Below are 23,048 nucleotides of genomic sequence, written 5' to 3'. Positions count from 1 at the left end.
AACTTTACCAGCTTATACATTGTACTTATTTGGTGAACAAAGCGTACTATATTCACGAATAACCCGAACTTTACCAGCTTATACATTGTACTTATTTGGTGGACAAAGCGTACTATATTCACGAATAACCCGAACTTTACCAGCTTATACATTGTACTCTTATGTTCACTAATTAAACAACAGTACATAGGTTTTACATAGCATGTAGACTGAAAATATTACTAGATTCAACACTATCAAACTATGAACTACTCCACCTTCAGAATTGCAATTCTTCACTTCACTTTCTTGATGGACTTGGTTCATCGACGCACTTGTAGCTTCATTTTCTTCACGATTTGAGTTGGAAAAAGTTTGCCCAACTTCAAATGGTTCACACCAATGGGAGTAGCCATGGTGTGGGCAACAGTAAAATAACCTTCCGGGATTCGAAACCATTGTGGGGTGGGTGGGTTTTACAGTGATTTTTTCGTCGGAAAAAGAGGAAACCAGAGGAGAGAAAGAGAGAAGAAATAGAGAAGAAAGAAAGCAGTAGAAACAGAGAAGAAAGAGAAGAAAGAAAGAGAAGATGAAGAGAGAGAAAAGGAAGAGAGAGAAAAGGGTGAGAGTGAAAAAGAAGAGAGAGAATATAATAAAATATATAAAATTCACATTAGGGACTGAACTGCATGTCAGACGCGTGAATAGGGACTGAATTGCTTGGGGAAACTACCTAGGGACTGATCTGTGTGTTGAGTTTTGGATTAGGGATTTATCTGTAGTTTCCCCTATATATTACCAAATAATTCCTTATTAGGTATAGTAGTATTGAACTCTCTTGTACTGAAGTCGAAATATTTTTATCTGGGTATTTGCCTTTCCTTATCTTTTTTTTTTCTTTTTTTTTTCTTTTTTTGTAATGCCATATTTTAACATACACGTGAATAAATTAAATTCATATATATTTTATAAACATTCATGTTTAAATATATGTGAAAATTAAATGTGGAAAACTATCCGATGTATTTCAGTAGGGCGTGGCGGAGCCAAGCATCGCCGGCCCTTGGGAGTGGTGCCGCTCCTGCATAATTTCTTTTCCTTTGTTTATAATAGGGCTAATTTTGTTTATTTATATAAATTTATACAAATTATAATTTATGTTAAGCATATATGCACATACGTGTGCGTTATTATATGTAGATATGTTATATGTACAGGTTCAAAGTTGTTTATAAGAATGTTATGAGTCATTGCCATGTGCCCGATGTAATTGAAAGGGCAACTGACCGATTGCACTCCGACACTTCAGTTCAGTCGTAGCTGAATTTTGATGTGATTTTCTTGTAGAAAATCGATGCGAGACAAGTGCATTTGTTTTAAACCCATAGAATTTTAGGAGGGTTTTGATTAATGACATTAATCGGACATTTCCCTTTGAATGTGCCGATTATGCACATTTTAGGTCAAGGTCCAATTATGTACATCACTAAGGTGTCACGTTTAAGTTGAACGACACGTGCCTCACTAAGAGTAACTTAGTAGTATAAAAGAGGAATTAGTTTAAACAAATTTCTTTACTTTCTTAAATATATAAAAGAGGAATTTAATTAAAATAATTTATTAAATTTGAGAAGGCATAGTAAACAGTAAATATGGACAAAGCCAACTTTTTTTTGTTTACAAATCTATTTAAAATGAAAAAGCATTAGAATATTTGCAGCTGCACCATAATAGAAACAAATATTTGTGAAACTTTGCAGAGTTACTGTAGAGAGAGAGAGAGAGAGAGAGAGAGAGAGATATGAGATGTCATGTCAAAGCATGAATGCATTGATTCTAAAGCATTCTGCCTGAACCAAAATTATTCACCCAACATTACATCAGTAAATTTTTCAATGGGTCAACTGTAGTACTGGTTCAATTTATTACTTTTTACCTCTTGACAAAATATAATTTTCTTCTTAAGTTTTATTTTTAACTGTAGTTAGTTGAACACTAAAATATAAATTCAATTATTAATCTTTTTTTTTCTTCATTTATTTTATTTATTTTTTGTCAAAGTTGGTGTGGTTTTTTTGGGGGTTTTACAAATTCATACATTCTTGACTAAATTAAATAAAATAAAATAAAATAAAGACTTTAATTAATTTGTTTTCTTGCATAATAGGATGGCTGCAGCCTCCATAATGTATGTAAATTGTGGTGGCTACAAACTCAAATCTGCTGGTAAGCTGATCTCAAGAAAGTATAAGCTGCAATACAAGCAACATCAATTATCACACACACACAAATATATATATATATATATATATATATATATATATATATATATATATATATATATATATATATATATATATATATATATATATATATATATATATATATATATATATATATATATATATACATATATATATATTAAAATTCAGTTTAGGGAGAAAAAATATCACCTAGCAGACATGAAAGCCATGCCGAAGAATACAGCTTTCACGGCTTGTTTTTGTCCCGCGTAATCGAATGCCAGCGGCAGCATTTCATGCAACGTTAGAAAAGCCATCACACCTCCAACTGCAAAAAAAAAAAAAATTAAATAAATAAATAAAAATAATCATAATAATAAATAAATAAATATATTTTTTTTTATTTTATAGTTAATTTGTAAATTCTTGTTTGTTCAGTTGAATCATAAAAGTGTATGTGTGTACCTGCTCCTAGAAGGCCTTCTAGGATTTCAGGGCTTACACTGCTGGGAAATAGGTAAGCTGCAAAATTATTTGATTGTAAGAATCACATTCTTGCATAAAAAAACTGGATTCAGATTTCGATATTTGTATCTATACGATACGATGAGATGTAGAGGAACGCACCCACGATAATTACACCGAGGGGCTCGGCCAGACCAGAAAGGCTAGCCAACTTGAATGCTTGCCATTTGCTAATACAATGATACAAAATTGCAAAATATTACGAATATAATCTGGCACAATATGTTCAAACGGCAACTTGACTTCGACTATCCTAGATATCTCGTGCAATCATTGCAAAAATTTAATTATCATTTCAATTAAGTTTATTTGGATTTTATTGAACTGAAATACCGGTCGGGTAAATGGAAAGTAATAAACTTTTGCGCACGTTGAGTTGAATTGCTAAATGGTACCACGAGAAATTTGTTACCTTTGTGTGGCAAAATAAACAGGAAGCGCAACAGCAACCCCCTGCAAATTGATCGAATCTCGAAAACTCAGGTATAAAACTAAAATTTTACATTCAATTTCAAAGGAATTTGGGATTTTTATAACAGAGAACTACGAATATATTATTGATTATTTTTTTTTTTTACCTCCGGTACGTTGTGTAGTGCAATAGCGAGTGCCAGGTTCAGACCAACTCGCAGACCCTGAAACGAAACTGCTTTTTATAAGTATTATAAGAGCAAAAGATCAAAGTTTTCTAATTGACACGCTAGAGAACTACGAAAGAGATTCCTATTACGAATAGCGAGACGAACGTAGAACTAACTACCTTCATTGATCCAAGGAACACAGCCATTCCCTCGGGAAAATTGTGCAAGCTTATGCCTGAAACAAAGACACGTAATAATAATTAACCACAGTTGAGTATCAATTATGTAGATGTATATATATACAAATTAACGTAAGACCAGCTGACCGATGGCTGTGATGATTCCGCTATACAATACTTGTTTTCGGTGCCTTTTCATCATATCCTTTCCTCCATCGTCCCCGGTTTTCTGTTCCGATGCACAAAATGCGTTTTAATTTAGATATTCCCGAAAGAAACTAACGTGAACTAGCAATCTTAAAGATTCACCCATTAGTGAAAAACACAGTGCATTAAACCTAACCTTTTTGCTATCTGTAATGGGAGCTATAGTCGGTTCCGGGATAAAATAGGCGATAATTGCAAAGAAAAGTACACCTGCAAAAAACTGCAGGGCCAATTAATCTTCAATATTAAACAAGAGCGTACACCACACACAGAGAGAGAGAGAGAGAGAGAGAGAGAGAGAGAGAGAGAGAGAGAGAGAGAGAGAGAGAGAGAGAGAGAGAGAGAGAGAGAGAGAGAGAGAGAGAGAGAGAGAGAGAGAGAGAGAGAGAGAGAGAGAGAGAGAGAGAGAGAGAGAGAGAGAGAGAGGGAGAGATACCCAAAGGTTCCCCTTTAAGAAGCCGATGGAGTTGATGGCATTATGAGCCAAATCAAAGAAGGATATGCTCAGCATAAGACCTGCAGCAAAACCCTGTTCGGCAAAGATACTATAATTCAAATTTCCTTCACAAAATCGTCATGGTTAAGTTGCATTGCACACTGTATCCTGAATACTACTACGACCGTAGTTACCTGTAAGAGCCCAAGCATCTTTAAATTTGGAGTCTCGTTCATGACAACGAAAAGGGCACCTGTTGAAGAATGCAACGATGAAGCATGATGCTAGATCTTAATTTCTTGAATCAAAAACAGTGGTAACTAAATAATTCCTAGTCCTTCAAATCGAGATAGCAAAAAATACGAGATACGACTTCTTCACCATCAGATAAGAATTTCCAAAATTGAGATAAAGTAATGCTGGAAAAGTGGACGATCGAACAAGAAAGCAGAGTTCGTCATGACTTGTTGTTTCCAAGACTCAAATCACACACACACACAAGGAATACTAATAATAAATTAAGTGATAAATACAGCTCTAAAATGTACGAAAGTAACATTCTAATATAGTACTAAAGTACAAAAAATTGTCATTCAGGCAATTTAGCATACACATAGAGTGCAACAAATGTATTGGGCGTTTATAGTTCAAATGAAACAGCAAAGATAGGTCCAAACTACACAGCAAAAACCAATTCCCATACAAGACCTAAATATCAAAACCTATATTCCAATTACAATTCTTGATCACCAAAAAATAAAAAATAAAAAACCATCAAAAACATAAATAAATACAAATAGATAAAGCTTACTTACCAATGGAGGTGCTGACACCACCAAGAAGCGAAAGAGCAAGAGCAACCAAAACCGGAGAGTCCGTAAAACCCATCTTCTCCAAATGCCCCCGACTCCGAAAACTCGATACGAAATCAAAAAAAAAAAAAAAATCGAATCAAACTGGGGTGAAATGGTATTACAGAAGGAACGATCGGTATTTATCAGAAAGAATGAAAGATATTTTGCGAGGGTTGATGAACTGACTAAGAAAACCACTAAAAGAAAGAGATAGAGAGATAGAATTCAAACTGAATGGGGCTGCTGGGGATTCCATTATGGCATGAAAAAAGGGGCCCTTTTTATACAGGAGATTTTTTTAAAAAAAAAGGTGGGGGGAGGGAATATATTAGTGTGGAGGTAAAGAAAGAGATGGTTTCATGAGTTAAGAACAGTTTTAAAGAAATCCTTTGGGCGATTGCTTTTACCAAGTTTACCTAAAATTCGCGCGCTTTTTTTTTTTTTTTTTAACGCTAATGCCGTTTAGTGTATGTGTGACTGTAACGACATGTTCACGGCGTCGTTGTACGGCCGTTTCACTTTTATTAGATGGCCTAATTATTCTTTTACAAGGTCATGACAAAAATATCCTAAAACTCTAATCTTGTTTAAATTTCATTCATCGAACCCTAATTTTACTTCAATACAAAAAAATGACCAAACTTTAATTTTATATTGATTTCATCCATCAAACTTTAATCTACCCCGGTCTCAACTTTTGACCATTTCGCCGCTGCGACTGCCTACCAGCATTAACTCATTAACGCCGATGTTGATTTTTTTTTTCCCGTTAAATGTTGATGTGGTGACCGGTAAATGTATTTGTTTTGATTTGTGAACATAATAAAAAAATATATTATTTTTATTTTCTTAATTTTTTTTCAGTTTTTTTTTTTCTTTTTCCTGAGTAATGCAATACAGCAACATTAGTTTTTCTTTTTAATTGTCTTAAAAAATATAAAGTAATTACTCAAAAAAAAAATATATATATATAAAGTAAGAAAAAATATTAACATTGTTGCGTACACCGGTCAACACAGTTGCATTATCGATCAACACAAACATTACTGGTTCCTACAGTGAAAAAATATATTTAAAAGATTACTATTGTTGTTGTTGTTATTATTATCAAATAAAATTAAATAAAAGCTAATGTTATTGTGTTGACCGGTCAACAAGACAACATTACTTGTCAAGTGTTTGACATGTCGATACACTAACATTACCAATTTAAAAAAGAAAAAAATCAGCGATGATCAACGATCAAAATTGTTTAATTGGTAAAATTGATCTTAAATTTGGTCAATTAAGTATGTTAAAGAGTTGCTGATAATTTTGTCAACAAAATATATATATATAAATATATATATATATATATATATATATATATATATATATATATATATATATATATATATATATAAAATTGCGTATCAGAGTGATGGATATTTTCAAGAGACAAATTTTTAAAAAGATATAACTATTTTGGAATTGAAAATAATTTAAATTTCATTTGAAAAGATTTTAGAAAAATTGCAAATTGGAATGTGAAATAAAGAAGCTTGTTGAAATTTACATAGTTGTTATTTTCAACATCTTTAGAAACTATTTATCTATATATTTTAACAATATTCTTTTACATGAATTCCATTGTCTTATAAACTGCAAAGATTTTTTTTAATCATTAGATTTAGCTTAAAAAAAACTAAATGAGTAGTTTTGTGTAGACATCTTATATATAATATAAAAAAAATTAGATACATACACTAAACGGCATTATCCTTTAAATCTTTATGTTTATTCCCCTTTGTTTACTTTATGTTGTATTATCCTTTGGTTATAATATTAGCATTTTCAAGAAAGTTAGCCCCTATTCATTCGTTCATTCTGTTTTGAATCATTTATTTTGATTCAATTTTATTGTAGTGCCGGGTTATGTGGATATTACACTCGGGGAAATATATCGAGTATTTCTACACTATCCATCTACACATAATAACATAAATACATAATAACGTATACATTCATGTAATTATGTGGTTGTATAGATATATGGGGCCAAAATCACGTGACATTTTTCATTAGGTTATCACGTTGTAGTTTTTTTTTTCTTGAGTGTTGAATTGGGAGATGCGTGTGCGTGTGTATGAGTTCAAGATCACCAGTCAATGATCTCTAGAAACTTCTATTTTATTTAATTTTTGCAAAATAACTTCTATTTTTTTTTTTTTTTTTTGCAAAATATCTTGATTGTTTGTATGTGCATAGGCAGGTGTGTAAATTTGCAATGCATTTGGCATGTGCAATGTGTTTTGTTAAGGTGTAATGTGTGAGAAGGGGAATGGTTGGTTTTGGCTATTGGGAAAGATTAGATGTGATTAAGGATAAGGTTGTGGAAGTTTGTGTAGTTGCTATTTTAGTAGTTTTTTGTTTTTTTTTTCTTTTTATAGAAAAGTATTTTAGTTCATTAATCAACTACTTCTAAAATAATAATTAATTTTTTTTTTTAAGTTAAAAAATACTTTTTTTTTTTTTTATAAATAATATTAGAAAAAAAAAAAGATAAAGAAACTAACTCGTACAAAGAAAATTTGAAGGAAAATTTAGGCTTAATCCCACTTTGCACTCTTGAAATGTGGCATTTTGCACCCTCGAAAAATTAATAGTATTTTGCAGCCTCGAAACACAATAAATCATTCACAATGCACCATGAATTGGATATTTAAAACTCGATGAGGGTATTTTGATTTTTATTGATTTTTTTTTGTTTCCAAGATGCAAAATAACAAATAAAATTATTATTTTCTTCCACCCGCAACATAATTCCGAGTGTACAAAACACGAAAAAACAAAAAACACAAATAATTACTGTAAAAATTCTATTTTCGTACAAGAAAAAATCCCTAAACTATTCTATTGATGAACTTTTATATTGTAATTAGTAAAAATATTTAGTAGAAATCTTTGGAAAAATAATTTTTCAAATAACTTAATATCTAAATAACTGAAGGATATTTTTTGTTCTTTTTGTTTTTTGTAAAATATTTTTTTGTGGAAAAAAACAATTTAATATGTTGATGAGATTTTTTTATTCTTTTTTTGCACTTTGTAGTTTCGAAAGGATTGATAAATAAATAAAAAAATAATTTGACATTCGACATCGTAAAAAATATCACTATTAAATTACCTTTATTAACTATAAAAATTCATTCGGGTGTATTATGCATGATTTATTGTGTTTCGAGGGTGCAAAGTCTATAAAAAGAATTCGAGGGTGCAAAGTGTCAAAAAGCTATATTTCAAGGGTGCAAAGTGAAATTAAGCCGAAAATTTAAGGGGGGAAAGACATCAATTGTGGGTAGTATGTAGTGGCAGATAGTGCAAGTGTATGTAAAAATACTTCCTCAAAATTGAGTTATAAAAAAATAAAGTGTATGTCAAAAATTGAGTTATAAAGATCTATAAATCATCTAAACATCCAATCACAATTGACATGTCAAATTTACAAATAAAATAAATAAAAAACTTCCAAAATTTGATGACTATAATTTGAATAGATATCGCAAATGTCAAATGGGTATTTGATAACTTAATTTTTATGTTTACCATTAGAGATGCTCGTATGGCAATAGTCCCAAACGAATCGAAACTTTTAAAAGTAGGTGAGAATGGTTAGCTTCGAAATAGCCATCGCGTTGCCCGAATATCAACTTGTAATAAGTCAATCGACAATTATTAATTTGCTTCACACATGTACAACGTTAACTCTTATGTGGCTGTGGATACTTTTATCATCAAGAAAAGAAAGAAAAGGAAAGAAAAAAAAAACATTCTTTTGAGGCTGTCTGTCCTATAAAAGGAGCAGCAATGGCAACAATACTTACAAGTGCAAAAAAGGAAAAAAAAAGAAAAGAAAAGAAAATGACAACATCGGCAGCCGAAATTGCTACTGCTTCTTCGAATGTTTTCGAAACGGGAAATTACGAAGTGACGGATATAAATGTGGGGAGTGGAGATGCGACAAAACCACCAACGGATCTATTCATCGTTTCCCCCGTTACGAAGGGCACATACCCCGTCCTTCTCTTCTGCCACGGTTTCTATATTCCCAACACTTGCTACACCACTCTCCTACACCACATTGCTTCCCATGGCTACATCGTCGTTGCTCCTAAGGTACATATATATTTATTTATTTCTATGTATAGCCTTCAAACAAAGTTCGACACTAGGATATGATTATACACTCGATGAAATACACACCATGCGCGTGTGTGTTTTTTCCACTGCACACCTTCCACACACCAAAACAAAATCTCCGTTTATTACAAGAGATTGCTAGAATCAAGACATAGTTCTCTTCTTAAAGTGCACTTTCGTTTTCTTTCTAAATCTGTCGATTTAAACTAATAATCTTGGTTTTGTTCGACTATAGTTCTACGGCCTCATAATCATTTCCATCGCCAAAGAAGTCAACAAAGCATCCTTAGTGACAGAGTGGCTATCCACAGGCCTCTCCTCTGTGCTCCCCGAAAACGTCAACGGAGACCTCGAAAATCTCGCCCTCTCAGGCCACAGCAGGGGCGGCAAGACCGCTTTCGCCCTCGCGTTAGCAAATACCGCACCGCCGCCAAAATTCAAGGCGGTAATCGGAATCGACCCAGTGGCGGGCTCTGGCCCATCCATGCGGTCCGCGCCGAAGATCCTCGAGTACATACCTCGATCTTTCGGCATCACGACACCCGTGGCGGTGGTTGGCACTGGCTACGGCAATCAACGGCTAGGATTGATCCCGCCATTTGCCCCAGACGGTGTTAACCACTCCGAGTTTTTCAACGAGAGCAAACCGCCGGTTTGTTACTTTCTTGCCAAGGATTATGGGCACTGTGATATGTTGGATGATTGGATAGCCAAGTTAGCAAGTATCGTATGTAAGAGTGGGGGAGGTGATAGGGATCTAATGAGGAGAGGTGTAGGTGGTATTGTGGTCGCGTTTCTTAGATGTCATCTGGGGGGTGACGACGTTGATCTAAATGGTATTGTGGGTGATCCCAGCGTTGCTCCTATAACTTTTGATCCGGTTATTTATGTCAAGGAGTGAAAAAAAGAAAACCGTATGGTGTTATGTTATTGTGCTCAAGGATGTTGTGCTTACTACCTTGTGATAATTAAATAAAGAATGCTGTACCTTGTGATAATCAAGCTTATGTTTTTTTTTTCTAAGTGTGTGCTCGAAATTCCTTAAGCAAAATCTCGTTATCTCCATGGTTCAAATTGAAATATTCGCTTAAGCTGACTTCTACTGTTTTCTTGAATAGCCAATTTCCATATATACACTCCCTATTCCTACTTCTGAATATTACGGATTAAACGTTATTCAAATTATCAAGTCAACAATTCGAAGATAGTAAGCTGCATGCATAAGTTTTCTAACACAAATTTCAACTTGTTAAAGAATATGTCACAATGAACTGAAATTACCAAAAGTTAACATTGTATAGAACAGACAAAACCCGTTTCGAACTCAACTCAACTGAGAGAAAAAAACGAAAGAATCGCAGGTACGAATAATTGTGCCCGTAAATTATGATCCATGCAAAAATGCAACTTATTAATTACTTTGCTTAATATCAATAATCCAAAAACCCCAGTGATTCGCAGGGCATTGATTGATACTACTATTATTCAATAAGAACCACCATTCCAAAATCTCACTATAACAACAAATATGATAGATACTGCATCAATTAGTTTTCTTCTCACTTTTTTTCTGTTCAAATTCTTCGGGAGTATAAGAATTATACCGAACATCAATCTAAATCCACGGGAAAAAAATTTAAAAATCAAAACCAAAAAATTTTAAAATGAAAAATTACCTATGCGAATGTGCAATCACGGCTTCACAGCCGGCTCGGCATCACCACCAGCGCTACTAGCATTGATCAATGCTTCCTCCTCGGTCTTCTTCTCTTCGAGCAACTTCTTGTTCTTCTCGATCGCATTCGCCACCTCGGCAGGCATGTACTTCTCATCGTGCTTCGCGAGAACATCCGTCGCGGCGAAATAGCACTCCAGACTCCTCGCCTTTTCGGAAACCCCCAATTTGCTACTGTTCCTCAATGCGAACTCCTCCTTCCTCTTGATTTCCTCATCGAACGGCTGAACGAAACCCTCGACGACCACCGAATGCCCCTCGCGGAAGAGATCCGGCAAACTGCCGTCGTATTTGACCAGAATATCGGTGATTAAATCCGTTATGACGAACTGAATCTCCGGCGAGGAAGGAATTTGGGCGACGCTGTTCTCGAGGACGAGGCCTCCGAGGCGGAATCTCGATTTGGATGGGTTGGTGGTGTACTTTTCTAGGGCTTCGGTGGGGGTGATGTAGAAGACTAATTGGTCTTGGAATTGGTTGAGGACTATGATTATGAAGCCGGCGACGCAGCTGAAGGCTAGGGCGTAGGTCCAGAGGCGGCGGGTCTGGAGCTGCCGGGCGCGGGCGCCGATGTCGGGCTTGTTGGGTCGGGTCGGGCGAACGGACCGGGTTGATAGGAAGCGTAGAAATTGGTGGTGGGGGTGATTGGAGATGGCGGATCGGTATGAATTGAAGATCGGGTGCGTAAAAGGGTGAGGTTTTGGTAGGAGTATGGCGGTGGTGCTGGATTGGTGGGAGGGGAGGGGTTGTTGTTGGTGGTGGCGGAGGAGATGGCGCCGGAGAAAGCGCGAGGAGATTCTGGCGGCCATTGGAGGAAATTCTGGAAGGGTTTAAGGAACTATTCAACTGCGTTTTGCAACACAGTCCACCTTATGCAAAACGAGACGATGTAAAACAGTTGGATTTTGCAAATTATTACAATTATTTATTACTTATAAATTTGAAAACCTAAATTAAGGTTCAAATCATTTTATTTTATTTTATTTTATTTTTTGAGAAATAAATTAACTTGTAAGACGTAGATGTCTCTTGTTTTTCGAAACAGTGATTCGTTGATGATGTCTCTTATTTTTCGAAATAATGATTCGATTGATGAAATTTGGTATGAGATCGATGATATCGACTAGATTGATATTCAAATATTTCTTCTCAGAACGTATTGATTTGATCCCATGAGAGGGAACAAACATGTTGCTGCCAAAAGCCCTTATTTCCTTTAGACTCTTCTAGTTGTTTCATAGCAATTGGATAGAGATTATTTAAGCGTAAAGAATTCGATGCATAAGTAAAATACATATTTAGAAGTTTTCGCAACTCAATCATACATGATGGAATCATCAAACAACCAATTAGAACTTTCGATTTGGAGTTTATGAATATTGGTATTGTAATTGAACCATATTACATGGGCCAATTCACGATTTAAAGACTGATTGTTGGTCAACGATTTACCGACTCATGGTCATATGTAGTTCAAAGACAAATGATCATTAGGAAATTGTTCACTAATAACTTCCAGCTGGAAAATTGAGAGAGTTGAATAACATACTTGAGATAAGTAAAATTTGTAGGAGATGGTGCGGTCAGTCGGAATAGATCGTCGTTAGCGTGAAATTATCAATATATTTTTGGGAATCTCAAGTTCTGTTATACTGGAAAAAGCCGTGGATTTCGATCCTTCAAGGTACAATGTCGGCCAAGATAACCATTGTGATAGAGCTCTCCTTACCCGAAAGTACTTCCATGTTGTCGACGCCCATAGATTTAATCTTACCGTATTTACTCGTTGAGAATAAAAGTGTAACAACATCTATGTTGTATGTCCTGTGCCGCTTTGGAGTGGCACAATTCTTGTTATTCTACAATGCGTAATACTGAGCTTCTTGTCATAGTTTGGATACCGTTCAAGTTGGAAAAATGCTACTGAGTAAGCGAAAAGATTTTAACTAGCAAGATTGCCCTTACATTGACATGTGAATCCATTCACTTATTTGTTATAAATGAAGTAGCAGAAGGATTTTTCCTAAAAAATCCGATGTTAAATAATATCCTTCACATTTTTCACCGACGTGTTTAGAGAGCTCTTCATATAGGCATTTGAGTTGGGATTAACCGTTATTGGGGTGTATTAGGACAAAATCAAGCTAAGCACATCGATGTATAAAATTGGAACTAATTTTTCATTTTTTTTTTGGAAGTTTTATCATATTTTTTAGTATCAAAATATAGTATACTTCTGCAAATACAATAAATATAAAAAAAACTGTCACATAATAATACCAAAATTGATGGAAGAAAAACTGAAATGTATCGGACAGATAGGAGCAACTCTGCCACACGATGAGTTTGTCGGGAACGTAGAGGAAGTTGTCGGTTTATGAGAGGAGGGCTATTTTAATTTCGAGTGGAAGTGTTTGATGACCAGACAATGGTGCATTGGGTGGTGGAGGTGTTTTGATGTCCAAAGTCCTCGACGGCGGTAGAGATTTTTAATATCTAGACGATTGTGCATCAGTGGCTGTCACGGTGAAGAAAAGATAATCGTAAAGATCCATGGTAGAGATGAGCATAATATTAGAACTACTCAAAGAGTAGGACTTTTGTGTGGTAGGAAAAATTAGGTTGGACCTTTCCTTAATACTTATCATATTTAGGGGTTATATCTAAAATGCCAAAAAATATAGGATAAATTACGACTAACCCTAAGGTAAGGTTAAATTTAAAAAAAAAAAAAAAAAAAAAAAACAACTCATGTTTGGGTAATTACGATCAGCCCCTCAATTATGAATCTTCTTACACGTTCACCATTACAGTGTCAAATTTAGTGAAATCTTCTAGATTATGTGGAATATTCTCAAGTTTGTACTCGTTTTTATCTTGTTCGAGCTCTACATTTTGAAACAAAATGATCATGAAATGTGTCTCAAAAACGACATTTTTTTTACAAAACGAGTACAAACTAGTGAACATTTCACGGAATCTAAATTTTTTTGTTTGAATTTCACACAATAAGGGTGGACGTGTAAGAAGATTCATAGTTGAGGGGGCTGGTTGTAATTATCCACATATAAGGGACTTTTCATAATATAATATTATCTCAGGGGGTGGACTATAATTTACTAAAAATATATAAATAGATAGATATTCAATGCCAAGTTGTATTAGCTTGAAATGTACGCCATATACTGCAGACCACAAGTGAACTACCCAAATTGCCCATTGATTTGGTCAAACAAAAGGAAAGGCAAAAACAAAACCAACGGACTGAAGCCGGAAGCGCCATTAGAGCATCTCCACAAGGGGTAAAACAGGAAAAAGCGGAAACCAACCAAAAAAAAAAGTTCCCAAATAGAAAATTTCCCAACAAATAAAAATCGCCCACGCCTTCCTTCAAACCTAATCACAAAAAAAAAAAAAAAAAAAAGTTTTCGTTGGAGAAGAAGAGTTCTTATTTAATAACAGAAAAAAGACTTTTCTTCTCGCATTCGGAATCAGGGATTACAAAAAAAAAAGGAGGAAGTAGATAATAATTAGACCAACGAAAAAATCAATTCGCCATTATTGAAATCCGCCCCTTCGTCAACAACGCGGAAAACGCCCTTTTTTGGTTTTGTTTTTGTTTTTCTCTCTGATCCTGTGAAATCCGCGGTTAGTTTCTTCAATTTTTGTGTTTGTTGTGTTGATTTATGTAGGTTTGAATTTAGGTATGGATCTGTTGGATTTTGATGAATTATGCGTCTGATGAGGTTTGGGTTTGTTTTTCTCTTTTTTTTTCTTTGATTTATGTGTTTTATTATGATTGAATGCTGTTTCGTTGTTCGTGTTGGGTTTATGTTGATTGTTCGTTCAATTTTGAGTTTTCCTTCTGATTTTGCTTCGTGATTTATTTTCTATTTTTCTGTTTATGGTTTTTTTTACCCGATTTGGGTGTTTGGTGAGGATTGATGATGCTTATATTTGAAGTTATTTGTTGAGAAGATTGGTAAAAGCTGTGGCTTTTAACATATTTTAGGTAAAGATCCCATCTTTTTTCGATTTCAATTGGTTTACCATTAAAATTGTTGTTAATAGCTGTAGCAGTATATGTTCGAGCATATTACTCTTTCTGTCTGGGAACAAATAGATGTTTTCGAAACTATCTATTTGCTGGATTAGCTTGCTTGTAATGGTAATTTGGTAAACCATCGCTTATCTGCTATTACCAATATATGAGTGTGATCGTCGATAGTTTTCTTTGATTTTTCCGGAAAAAAACGCAAGTTACCGATTGAATTCTTAATGCCGTTAGATTTCGAGGGGGGTCAAATTACATGTAAATTTTTGCAATTGCTTGAATCTTTTGAGGGGAGGTGTTGAAGTTAGTATATTCTTTTCCAGACATGGTTGGTCTGAAATACTTTGCCACGATCGACGGAAATCAGAAAAATATATTCTTTACTTTCTAGATTGTTCCCTCAAGACAGCAAAAAGTGATATGTGCAAGATTATTATATCATTAATTTTTCATGTCTTCAGAGCAGCAAAAAACTTACGAGATGGAGCACGAAGAGACAGGATGCCAAACAGCCCCCGAAGGTCCTATCTTGTGCGCTAACAACTGCGGCTTCTTCGGAAGTGCTGCGAATATGAACATGTGCTCCAAGTGCTACAAGGACCAAGTATTGAAACAAGAACAAGCCAAAGTTGCTGCTTCGTCGATCGAAAACATTGTCAACGGATCATCATCATCATCATCATCATCATCATCATCATCAACATCAACTGGGGTCGAAAAAGAATCCGCTGTAATAGCAGAATCTGGAAACGTGAAAATCGATCTGGTGGAAGTGAAAACAATTACTGCCCCATCATTGAACGTTTCTTCAACCCCTGCAGTAGTAGCAGCCGTTGAGCCAAAGGCGAAAGAGGGCCCTGCGAGATGCAGCTCTTGCAAGAAACGGGTCGGGCTAACCGGATTCAAATGCCGTTGCGGTAACATGTACTGTGGGTCCCACCGCTATTCGGACAAGCACGACTGCCCCTTCGATTACCGAACTGCAGGGCGGGATGCTATAGCCAAAGCCAATCCAGTTGTCAAGGCAGAAAAGCTGGACAAAATCTAAGTCGAAAAATTTCTGGAAAACATGGCACTTGTTTTAATCATCATTACCAAGCTTGCTGATTCGTAGTTGCCCTATGCCTTCCGATCTTAGATTATACACGTTTGAGGCATCGTGGGCAATTACGACAGCTGCAGGTGAAAAAAAATACGTTTGTGTTTGCGTTTGGTTAATCGTTGGTCTTTTAGTGTTTCTGTGTCTGAGTGGGTTTTCTGTGTTTCCTTAGATAGTTTTTAAAGACAATCCATGAAAGACTTACCAGATTGTAAATTATGCTTTAATTTGCCTTTTATAATATCTCTACTTCCAGAATTCAATCCTTTTGATGCTATTCTATTTTCTGCCATTACTCCGATTTTAATGTGTTATCTTAGAACACGATGAATGGACACAATCTACGTCCCGTTTGGAATAAACGAGTCTTATTTGATGTTTGGTTGTTACAATATTTTTTGGGCCGATCTGCGATTGAAAACGAACATCCATAACGAATAATGTTGTACAAAAACCTTGGAACTAGCAATCGAAATAATACTTCAAAAAATATACATATATATAAAAATTAGAGAGAAATTCCTTTGGATTCGGCTTCAAGAAAGTTGCAAATCCTCTCCATAACCTCTCTCCCCTTAACACTATTATGCTGAAACTTGTCGACGCATCTCTGTTCGACCTTCTCCGCCATTGACGCCAATGCTGAAAACGGCTTTATCCTTATGCTCGTTTCTTGACTGCATACGGTCCACCCTTTTGGATTCTCCGGGTGCGGATCGTACCTAATCTTCTCCTCAACTTCGATGAACTTGTCGAGACTGATATTACGCGTGGCGATTTGCATCGACCGGGATTTTGCGTCTACGACCGTTGATTCGATGCAGTGGCAGATATCTTGACCGACGATTTTACGAACAAACCATGGACCTGGTGCGTGAATGGTTATAGCTCGAGACGTGTAGAGCTTCCCGGAACTACGGTCAAGCTTGCGGCTCAAGGTATCAACTTCGAGGATGTGGGAGAGGGTGCTTTTGCTTTCTGGGTCGGCGAATTTTCTCCACGATGCGGCAGTTACTCGTTCCCATGGGTGCTTGTATGTGTGTTCTTGAGAATATGCCCTAACCATCCTTTTTTTTTTTCTCTTCTTTTTTTTTGCCTAGCAAGACAAAATATTAGATTAGTACAATGCTTTTGAGCTTCATTTTCAGACAAAGATTAAATATATTTTATTTTCCCCCAAATTGCAGAATGGGGCACAAGAATTCAAGATCTTGAACAAATCTGTAAATCCAGAGTATGAACTAAGATGACCCATAAAAACAAAATCAGCAAAATCCAAATATAAAGATCAATGTCATGAAAACAATTAAACATTAAAAAGGAATGCAGGAATAATTATTTAAAAAAAAAAAAAAAAGGAAAAAAGAAAACTAACTAACCTAGACCAAGAGAAATTTCAAGAAGGTCTGTAGCGAAATGAAGATCAATAAACAAGGAAGAAGGAGAATATATTCTTTGGCATTTTGTGGAGATGGAAGATAATTGACATAAAAATACACAGAGGACGTGCCAATAAGTTTTCCATTATTTTATTCTTGCCGCTTACTCTACTCGGATTTAGGTGGTGTTTACAAATGATTATTTAAAAGCAGAAGTTAGTGATTGCGATTTAAGTTAGTTTTAAGTGCTTATTTATAAAAGTTGGGGGTGTTTGCAAATATTTCGAAAAATGAACTAAAATTGAAAAAGCAGGGTTAGGGATGCTTTTAAAAAAATAGATTAAGAGGGTGTTTGGCTAAGCTTATAAGATGTTAAAAGTAGCTTATAAGATGTTTTAGAGCTTATAAGCTCTTCCAAAGTGTTTGGTAATTTTTTAGAAAAAGATCTTAATTATTTTTAAAATAAGCTGTTGGAGAGCAAATAAGATCTTTTAAAATAAGTACCTCTACCCCACCTTTTTATTTAAGATCTTTTAATGAGTAAAAATAGGAAATAAGCCCATTATCCAAACACTCTAAAAATTAATCCTAAAAATAAGATGTAACAGCTTATCAGCTCTTAAAACATCTTATCAGACGTAAGAGCTTATCAGTTGTTTAAAATAAGCTTAGCCAAACACCCTCTAAATCGGATTATTTTAAGAGAAGCAAAAGCAAAAGTTGATTTTGCAAACACTTAAAAACAGATTATGTGCAAAAAAACCCGCATAATCACTTTCAAAAAGCATTTGCAAACACCACCTTAATTCCATTGTCTCAATTAGGGGTGGAAATTGAAAAGAAATTTTTGATTTCTACTGATTTTGATACGGAATTTTTCGATTTTAGAACAATATTTATCAATAAGGATTCCAAAATTCCAAGTTCCGGTTTTTCCAAAATTAATTGGATCATAATTGTAATATATATGAGATTCCAATTTTCGTCCGATTTTAAGTTCTTGAAATTCGATTTTTTTTCTTCCAAATATTACACTTAAAATACCAATATTATTGTGTATTTTATATTTTAGGTGAGCAGAAAATGGAAATTATCGAATTCCGCCAATTTCGATCCGAATTTTTCCGATTTTAAAGCAAGTTTTTTTCATTCCAATTTTCAAAATTCCGATTCTGTTTTTTTGCAACGGAATTTGAACTAATTTTTCACTTTCGAAAAAAATTGACTTTTTTTTCAAAAGGACTTAATTTTCACATATACTAACACAAAAAAAGTAATATGTGTGCATATATATAAATTGCAGGTAATATATAATAAATTAAGATATACTATATCTAAAATATATTTATTGGACTTTATTAAAATATATTTCTTCATAAATTTAGATTATAATGATGTACAAGTGGTAATAGGATATATTGGCTTAAATATACATTAAAGAGAGGCAACCTGCTAAATTGGTACTAATATTCTTTCAAATAAGGACAATTGTGTTTTTACAATTTGCCAAAACTTATATGTTTTTCATACTCTCCTTCATTCTATCTAATATAAAATATAAGTGGACTCTGACAAATTCCCTTCAATTCATTGCACTCAGTCAAATCTACTCCACCCTCACTTCGTTGCTACTAGGTACACGCATACACACACATAATCACACACCTACATATATACATATATATGAATACCATAACAAAATTGCCATTATTAATGAATAAGATGTTTGAATACTCATGTCCTATAAGGCTATAAGTTACAATGCCCAAATAATAATGCTATTTTCATCTTTGATTTTTATCATTTGTTTCCCTCCTTATATTTTTGACACATCTAAAGAGATCAACAAGATTTAATTCCTTACATAAATTTAACAAGTTTAAGTTGATCTCTATACCGTAAAGGGATATAATAAATGTTATTTAAATTTTAATAATATTGTTTGGACTTTAGATGTGATTTCGACGCTATTTTGCCCCAAAATGGTCGAGATGAAGGTGTGTTCTTCTTAGAAGGTATTTTGGATGACAGTTTGCCGGAGATTTCACCGAAGGGGTACCTGCAATATCGGGAGGGGTTTCCCGGCGAAGCTCCGACAATCAAATCAGTTTTTATTTAAAGATAATAGATTGTGATATGTAAGAGAGAGCATCTCGACCATTTTGGGGCAAAACAGAGGCAATCTAAATTCGTCAAAAGTCAAATACAAAATTTATAGTCCTTCGAGTTGGCTCTCTTATTCAACTTAAATCAACTAGATTCAATATTTGTCAGAAAGTTTTACGTTAATAAATGAACGTTGATAACAATTTTGATATTTTGTTTCGTGTAACTTATTCATAGGTAATTTCCCCACCTGATATCCAATTCAGTTTGTTCAAATTGAATTGGAAAATCAACTTAATTAATTGTAAATTTTTGTTTTGACTCTTACCAAATTCGGACCGATAATGGTAAAATTGCATTTGAGTACTTTTAAAAACACACGTAGAAAATGTCAATAAATTAAAAGAAATTCCAATTTCAGGGCAAAAGACGAAAGCACCCTTAACCCATCATGCCCATGAAGGAACCACGTCAGCGCTGATCTAAAGCCGCACTTCCCCAGGAACAAGCCCACCACCCAAGAATAGCAAAGTCAGAAGGGCATATCCGTCATTACACACAACGAGAATGCCTGATGCGGATGCCCATACGCGTTTCCAACAAAGCCCCCCCCCCACATTATTATATTTTCCTCTCATAAACACCTCAAAATTATTTAAAACATATTAAAAACACCCACTCCACATAATATATTTTCTCTTTTTTATTTCTTAATAAATAAATTGAGAATTAATTAATTTAATAATATTGGAGACCTAACCCATTTATTTATGCCCCAAATCATATATAGAAACTCGCGAGATTCGTCTTTTCACCGATTTCCATTTCCATAAAGTTTCCTTCTTTCTTTTGCTCTCTGAAAATTGAACCCTGAAAATATGTCACAGAAGATAGAGAAGGAAGAAACCGAGGTCAAGGTACCGGAAAATCTCCCCATATGCATCCCCCCGCCGCCGCCGACGACGACGACGGCGATTCCGGCTGCCAGATCGACGGAGAGCTCAGATCTGAAGGTTTCGGATTCGTGCGACCGTAGAACCAGCTCCGCTATTTCGCCGGATCTGGTTTCTCCGGTGGAGAAAAAGCAAGGGGGATTGAAGAGACCCAGGGAGGTGACCAGGTGCTCCGGATCGGGTTGCAGAAAGCGAATCGGGTTGACCGGTTTCCAGTGCAGATGCGGAGATACCTTCTGCTCGGAGCACAGATACTCCGATCGGCACGATTGCAGCTACGATTACAAGGCGGCTGGCCGGGAGGCCATCGCGAGGGAGAATCCGGTCGTCAGAGCTGCCAAACTCGTCAAGGTTTGAAGGAAGAAAAACCTTCGCCGGAGGAAAATCATAGATCTGTGGTTTTTTTTTTTTTTTTTGGTGGTGTGCGTTTTTCGGTGTTAGCTGAGTCTTGTTTAATTAATTAATTAATTAATTAAATAATTAATTACGTAGAATTCCTCTGTAGTGGTTGGTCGGAAGACGACGACGACGACGATGGGTTGTGTTGTAAATTAGATGAAAAAGTAGGGGCGTGATTGTCAATTTAGGTTTCTTCTTCGTCATAATTATATTATTAATATTAATTAAATGGGGAGTGCAAAATTCTTGCTTTTTATTCCATTTATTGTACTATTATAAATATATAATTAATTATATTTTTTTTTTATGAGGACCATGTTGTTATACGTTGGCTTTGTTAATTTAATATGTTAGGCTGGAATTATGTGGTGGGGGTAATGAAGTAAGAAAGAAATGATGGGGGCGAAATGCAAATAAATGAAAATGCGGTGGTTGTCTTGGAAAAATAGTGGTTACTTTACGTGGCGATTGGTTGTTGGTGGTTGGATTGTATTGACTGGTTAATTAGGCAAAGGTGGGTGGGGTGGGGTGCATGCTCTTGTGGAATTCAACAAAAGGAAGCAACGTCGTGGTGGGCTTTAAGTTAATTGCACCCTACTCTAATTTTGGTGCATCATTTCTGTTAGAATCTAATTGGATTCTAATAAACAAGGGATGAGTAAAGACTTGTGCAACAAGTCCTTATGTACCGTGAAACACAAAAGGGAAGTCTCCTTGTTTACTCTAATTCTTTAATTTGTCATTAATTGTTTCTTTTATATAGAAAACTATCTTATTAATTAAAAAGATTTATTCTTAACTTAATGACTTGTGTAGAAGTGTTGTGAAAGAAGAATTCATTCTTGCCATATATTACACACATACGTGTGATTGTGAAAGAGAAACAGATTTCTTTTATATATTGATATTTTTCTTATTTGTCATTAATTAAGTATTATTTATTATAAGGAGTCTTCTATTAGGAATAAAAGTCAAGAATTCCTCAAACGTATTGTCATCTATTTCCATGCATTAGTATTTTGTTAATTGTGGAAATTAGGTTAGATAAGGAATAAATATTTAGTTTTCTATATTATTAAATTCCTTTTCCTTCTTGACCATGACTTTTTAACCTAATTATTTTTCTTGTACAGGAAGATTCAATCACATATAAAAGGGACGACATTACAACGTGATTGTGTGCGGCTTTTTTGGAGAGAAAGATTTTCTCTTTTCTGTGTCGCTCTTCAAGCGTCTTTTTTATCGAGAGAAAAATTCACAGAGAAATTATTATTTGTTCTCGTTTTTATTGCTCCATCGTGATACGTGATTTTCATAGAAATATATCGACTTCAAGGCTTTGTGGTGAAGACACCAAGATTCAAGGAGTATCACCAGTTTGCTTCTTCTATACAAAAAGAAGATCGGTTCTTCGGGAGAGGGGCTTAAACAGATCTCGGGAGGAGATCGATCCGCCGACTGAGGGATTCAGCGTTGAAGGGAGTTCAACCGTGCGGAGCAAGAGACGTGCTGCAAATTGAAGATTTATAATTCAGCGTAGTATACAAGAACGGCGTCAACAAAGAGGGAGTCTTTGTATTTTGATTAAGTCCTATTATTGTATTCGTAAAACTAAAAATTAGTAAATTTTATTTGCAGGTCCCCGTGGATGTAGGGTACAATTGTATCTGAACCACATTAAAATTTGTGTCTCTTTTATTTCTGTTTTTACGAACTGCTTCACGAACTGTTGCAACTCTTCACGCAACAGTAACGAAAAACTGAATCTGACACAAATAATTTATATCTGCACGAAATAAATTCTAACAATTGGCATCAAGAGCCTGTCACTAGATACACTTAGTGAGATTTTGGGATTTAATTTTTTAATTTGTTTTGTGCAGATATGTTTCATCGTGAAGGAGCGTCTACAGTACGACCACCTCTCTTGGATGGATCAAATTACTCTTACTGGAAATCGAAGATGAAGATGTTCATCAAGTCCGTTGATGAACGAGCTTGGCGTGCTATCGTGACTGGTTGGACCCCACCCATGGCTAAAGGAACGGATGGTATGCAAACGGTAAAACCAGAAGAAGCATGGACTAATGAAGAGATATCACTTGCCAATTACAACTCAAGGGCGATAAACTCAATTTTC

The 23,048-nt window shown here is 35.0% G+C and overlaps 6 protein-coding genes across 7 annotated transcripts; 3 read left to right on the top strand and 3 right to left on the bottom strand.

Moving 5' to 3' along the window:
* Positions 1–1,982: 1,982 nt before the first annotated feature.
* Positions 1,983–5,370, bottom strand: LOC105949819 (zinc transporter ZTP29). Its single transcript, XM_012973133.2, has 12 exons — positions 4,966–5,370; positions 4,345–4,403; positions 4,151–4,243; positions 3,851–3,934; positions 3,655–3,736; positions 3,508–3,563; positions 3,326–3,382; positions 3,160–3,200; positions 2,850–2,917; positions 2,688–2,744; positions 2,433–2,550; positions 1,983–2,231 (listed from the first exon to the last, which is right to left on the bottom strand). The coding sequence occupies exons 1-12, from the start codon at positions 5,036–5,038 to the stop codon at positions 2,186–2,188; spliced, it is 834 nt and encodes a 277-aa protein (XP_012828587.2). The 5' UTR covers positions 5,039–5,370; the 3' UTR covers positions 1,983–2,185.
* Positions 5,371–8,817: 3,447 nt separating this feature from the next.
* On the top strand, positions 8,818–10,206 carry LOC105949808 (chlorophyllase-1). The gene is made up of 2 exons (XM_012973123.2): positions 8,818–9,159; positions 9,419–10,206. The coding sequence occupies exons 1-2, from the start codon at positions 8,851–8,853 to the stop codon at positions 10,082–10,084; spliced, it is 975 nt and encodes a 324-aa protein (XP_012828577.2). The 5' UTR covers positions 8,818–8,850; the 3' UTR covers positions 10,085–10,206.
* A 361-nt stretch (positions 10,207–10,567) lies between these two features.
* Positions 10,568–11,838, bottom strand: G1 (transmembrane protein G1P-related 1). The gene has a single exon (XM_012973114.2). It carries the CDS (start codon positions 11,725–11,727, stop codon positions 10,876–10,878), a length of 852 nt encoding a protein of 283 aa, XP_012828568.2. The 5' UTR covers positions 11,728–11,838; the 3' UTR covers positions 10,568–10,875.
* Positions 11,839–14,081: 2,243 nt separating this feature from the next.
* LOC105950216 (zinc finger A20 and AN1 domain-containing stress-associated protein 8) lies at positions 14,082–16,329 on the top strand. 2 transcript variants are annotated; one of them, XM_012973560.2, is made up of 2 exons: positions 14,082–14,566; positions 15,439–16,329. In XM_012973560.2, the coding sequence occupies exon 2, from the start codon at positions 15,454–15,456 to the stop codon at positions 16,018–16,020; it is 567 nt and encodes a 188-aa protein (XP_012829014.2). In that variant the 5' UTR covers positions 14,082–14,566; positions 15,439–15,453; the 3' UTR covers positions 16,021–16,329. The 2 variants fall into 2 exon arrangements, with proteins under 2 accessions (XP_012829014.2, XP_012829012.2); XM_012973558.2 differs by having other exon boundaries at positions 15,434–16,329.
* An 88-nt stretch (positions 16,330–16,417) lies between these two features.
* On the bottom strand, positions 16,418–17,578 carry LOC105950217 (uncharacterized). Its single transcript, XM_012973562.2, has 2 exons — positions 17,451–17,578; positions 16,418–17,167 (listed from the first exon to the last, which is right to left on the bottom strand). The coding sequence occupies exon 2, from the start codon at positions 17,135–17,137 to the stop codon at positions 16,580–16,582; it is 558 nt and encodes a 185-aa protein (XP_012829016.2). The 5' UTR covers positions 17,138–17,167; positions 17,451–17,578; the 3' UTR covers positions 16,418–16,579.
* Positions 17,579–20,214: 2,636 nt separating this feature from the next.
* Positions 20,215–21,164, top strand: LOC105950136 (zinc finger A20 and AN1 domain-containing stress-associated protein 5). The gene has a single exon (XM_012973452.2). It carries the CDS (start codon positions 20,435–20,437, stop codon positions 20,864–20,866), a length of 432 nt encoding a protein of 143 aa, XP_012828906.1. The 5' UTR covers positions 20,215–20,434; the 3' UTR covers positions 20,867–21,164.
* Positions 21,165–23,048: the final 1,884 nt, after the last annotated feature.

Source organism: Erythranthe guttata, chromosome 14 (genome assembly GCF_056151865.1).
Source record: "Erythranthe guttata isolate IM_541 chromosome 14, IM_541, whole genome shotgun sequence".
Classification (NCBI taxonomy): Eukaryota; Viridiplantae; Streptophyta; class Magnoliopsida; order Lamiales; family Phrymaceae; genus Erythranthe; species Erythranthe guttata.
The sequence above is the reverse complement of the archived record's forward strand: the minus strand, read 5'-3'. Positions and strand labels throughout refer to the sequence as shown.

Coding starts and splice junctions, on each gene's coding strand:
- LOC105949819 (XM_012973133.2), bottom strand. CDS start 5,038: ATGGGTTTTACGGACTCTCCGGTTTTGGTTGCTCTTGCTCTTTCGCTT. Junction 2,918..3,159: donor GTTTATTTTGCCACACAAAG/GTAACAAATTTC, acceptor TCATTGTATTAG/CAAATGGCAAGCATTCAAGT. Junction 2,551..2,687: donor AGAAGGCCTTCTAGGAGCAG/GTACACACATAC, acceptor TTTTTTTTGCAG/TTGGAGGTGTGATGGCTTTT.
- LOC105949808 (XM_012973123.2), top strand. CDS start 8,851: ATGGCAACAATACTTACAAGTGCAAAAAAGGAAAAAAAAAGAAAAGAA. Junction 9,160..9,418: donor ACATCGTCGTTGCTCCTAAG/GTACATATATAT, acceptor GTTCGACTATAG/TTCTACGGCCTCATAATCAT.
- G1 (XM_012973114.2), bottom strand. CDS start 11,727: ATGGCCGCCAGAATCTCCTCGCGCTTTCTCCGGCGCCATCTCCTCCGC.
- LOC105950216 (XM_012973560.2), top strand. CDS start 15,454: ATGGAGCACGAAGAGACAGGATGCCAAACAGCCCCCGAAGGTCCTATC.
- LOC105950217 (XM_012973562.2), bottom strand. CDS start 17,137: ATGGTTAGGGCATATTCTCAAGAACACACATACAAGCACCCATGGGAA.
- LOC105950136 (XM_012973452.2), top strand. CDS start 20,435: ATGTCACAGAAGATAGAGAAGGAAGAAACCGAGGTCAAGGTACCGGAA.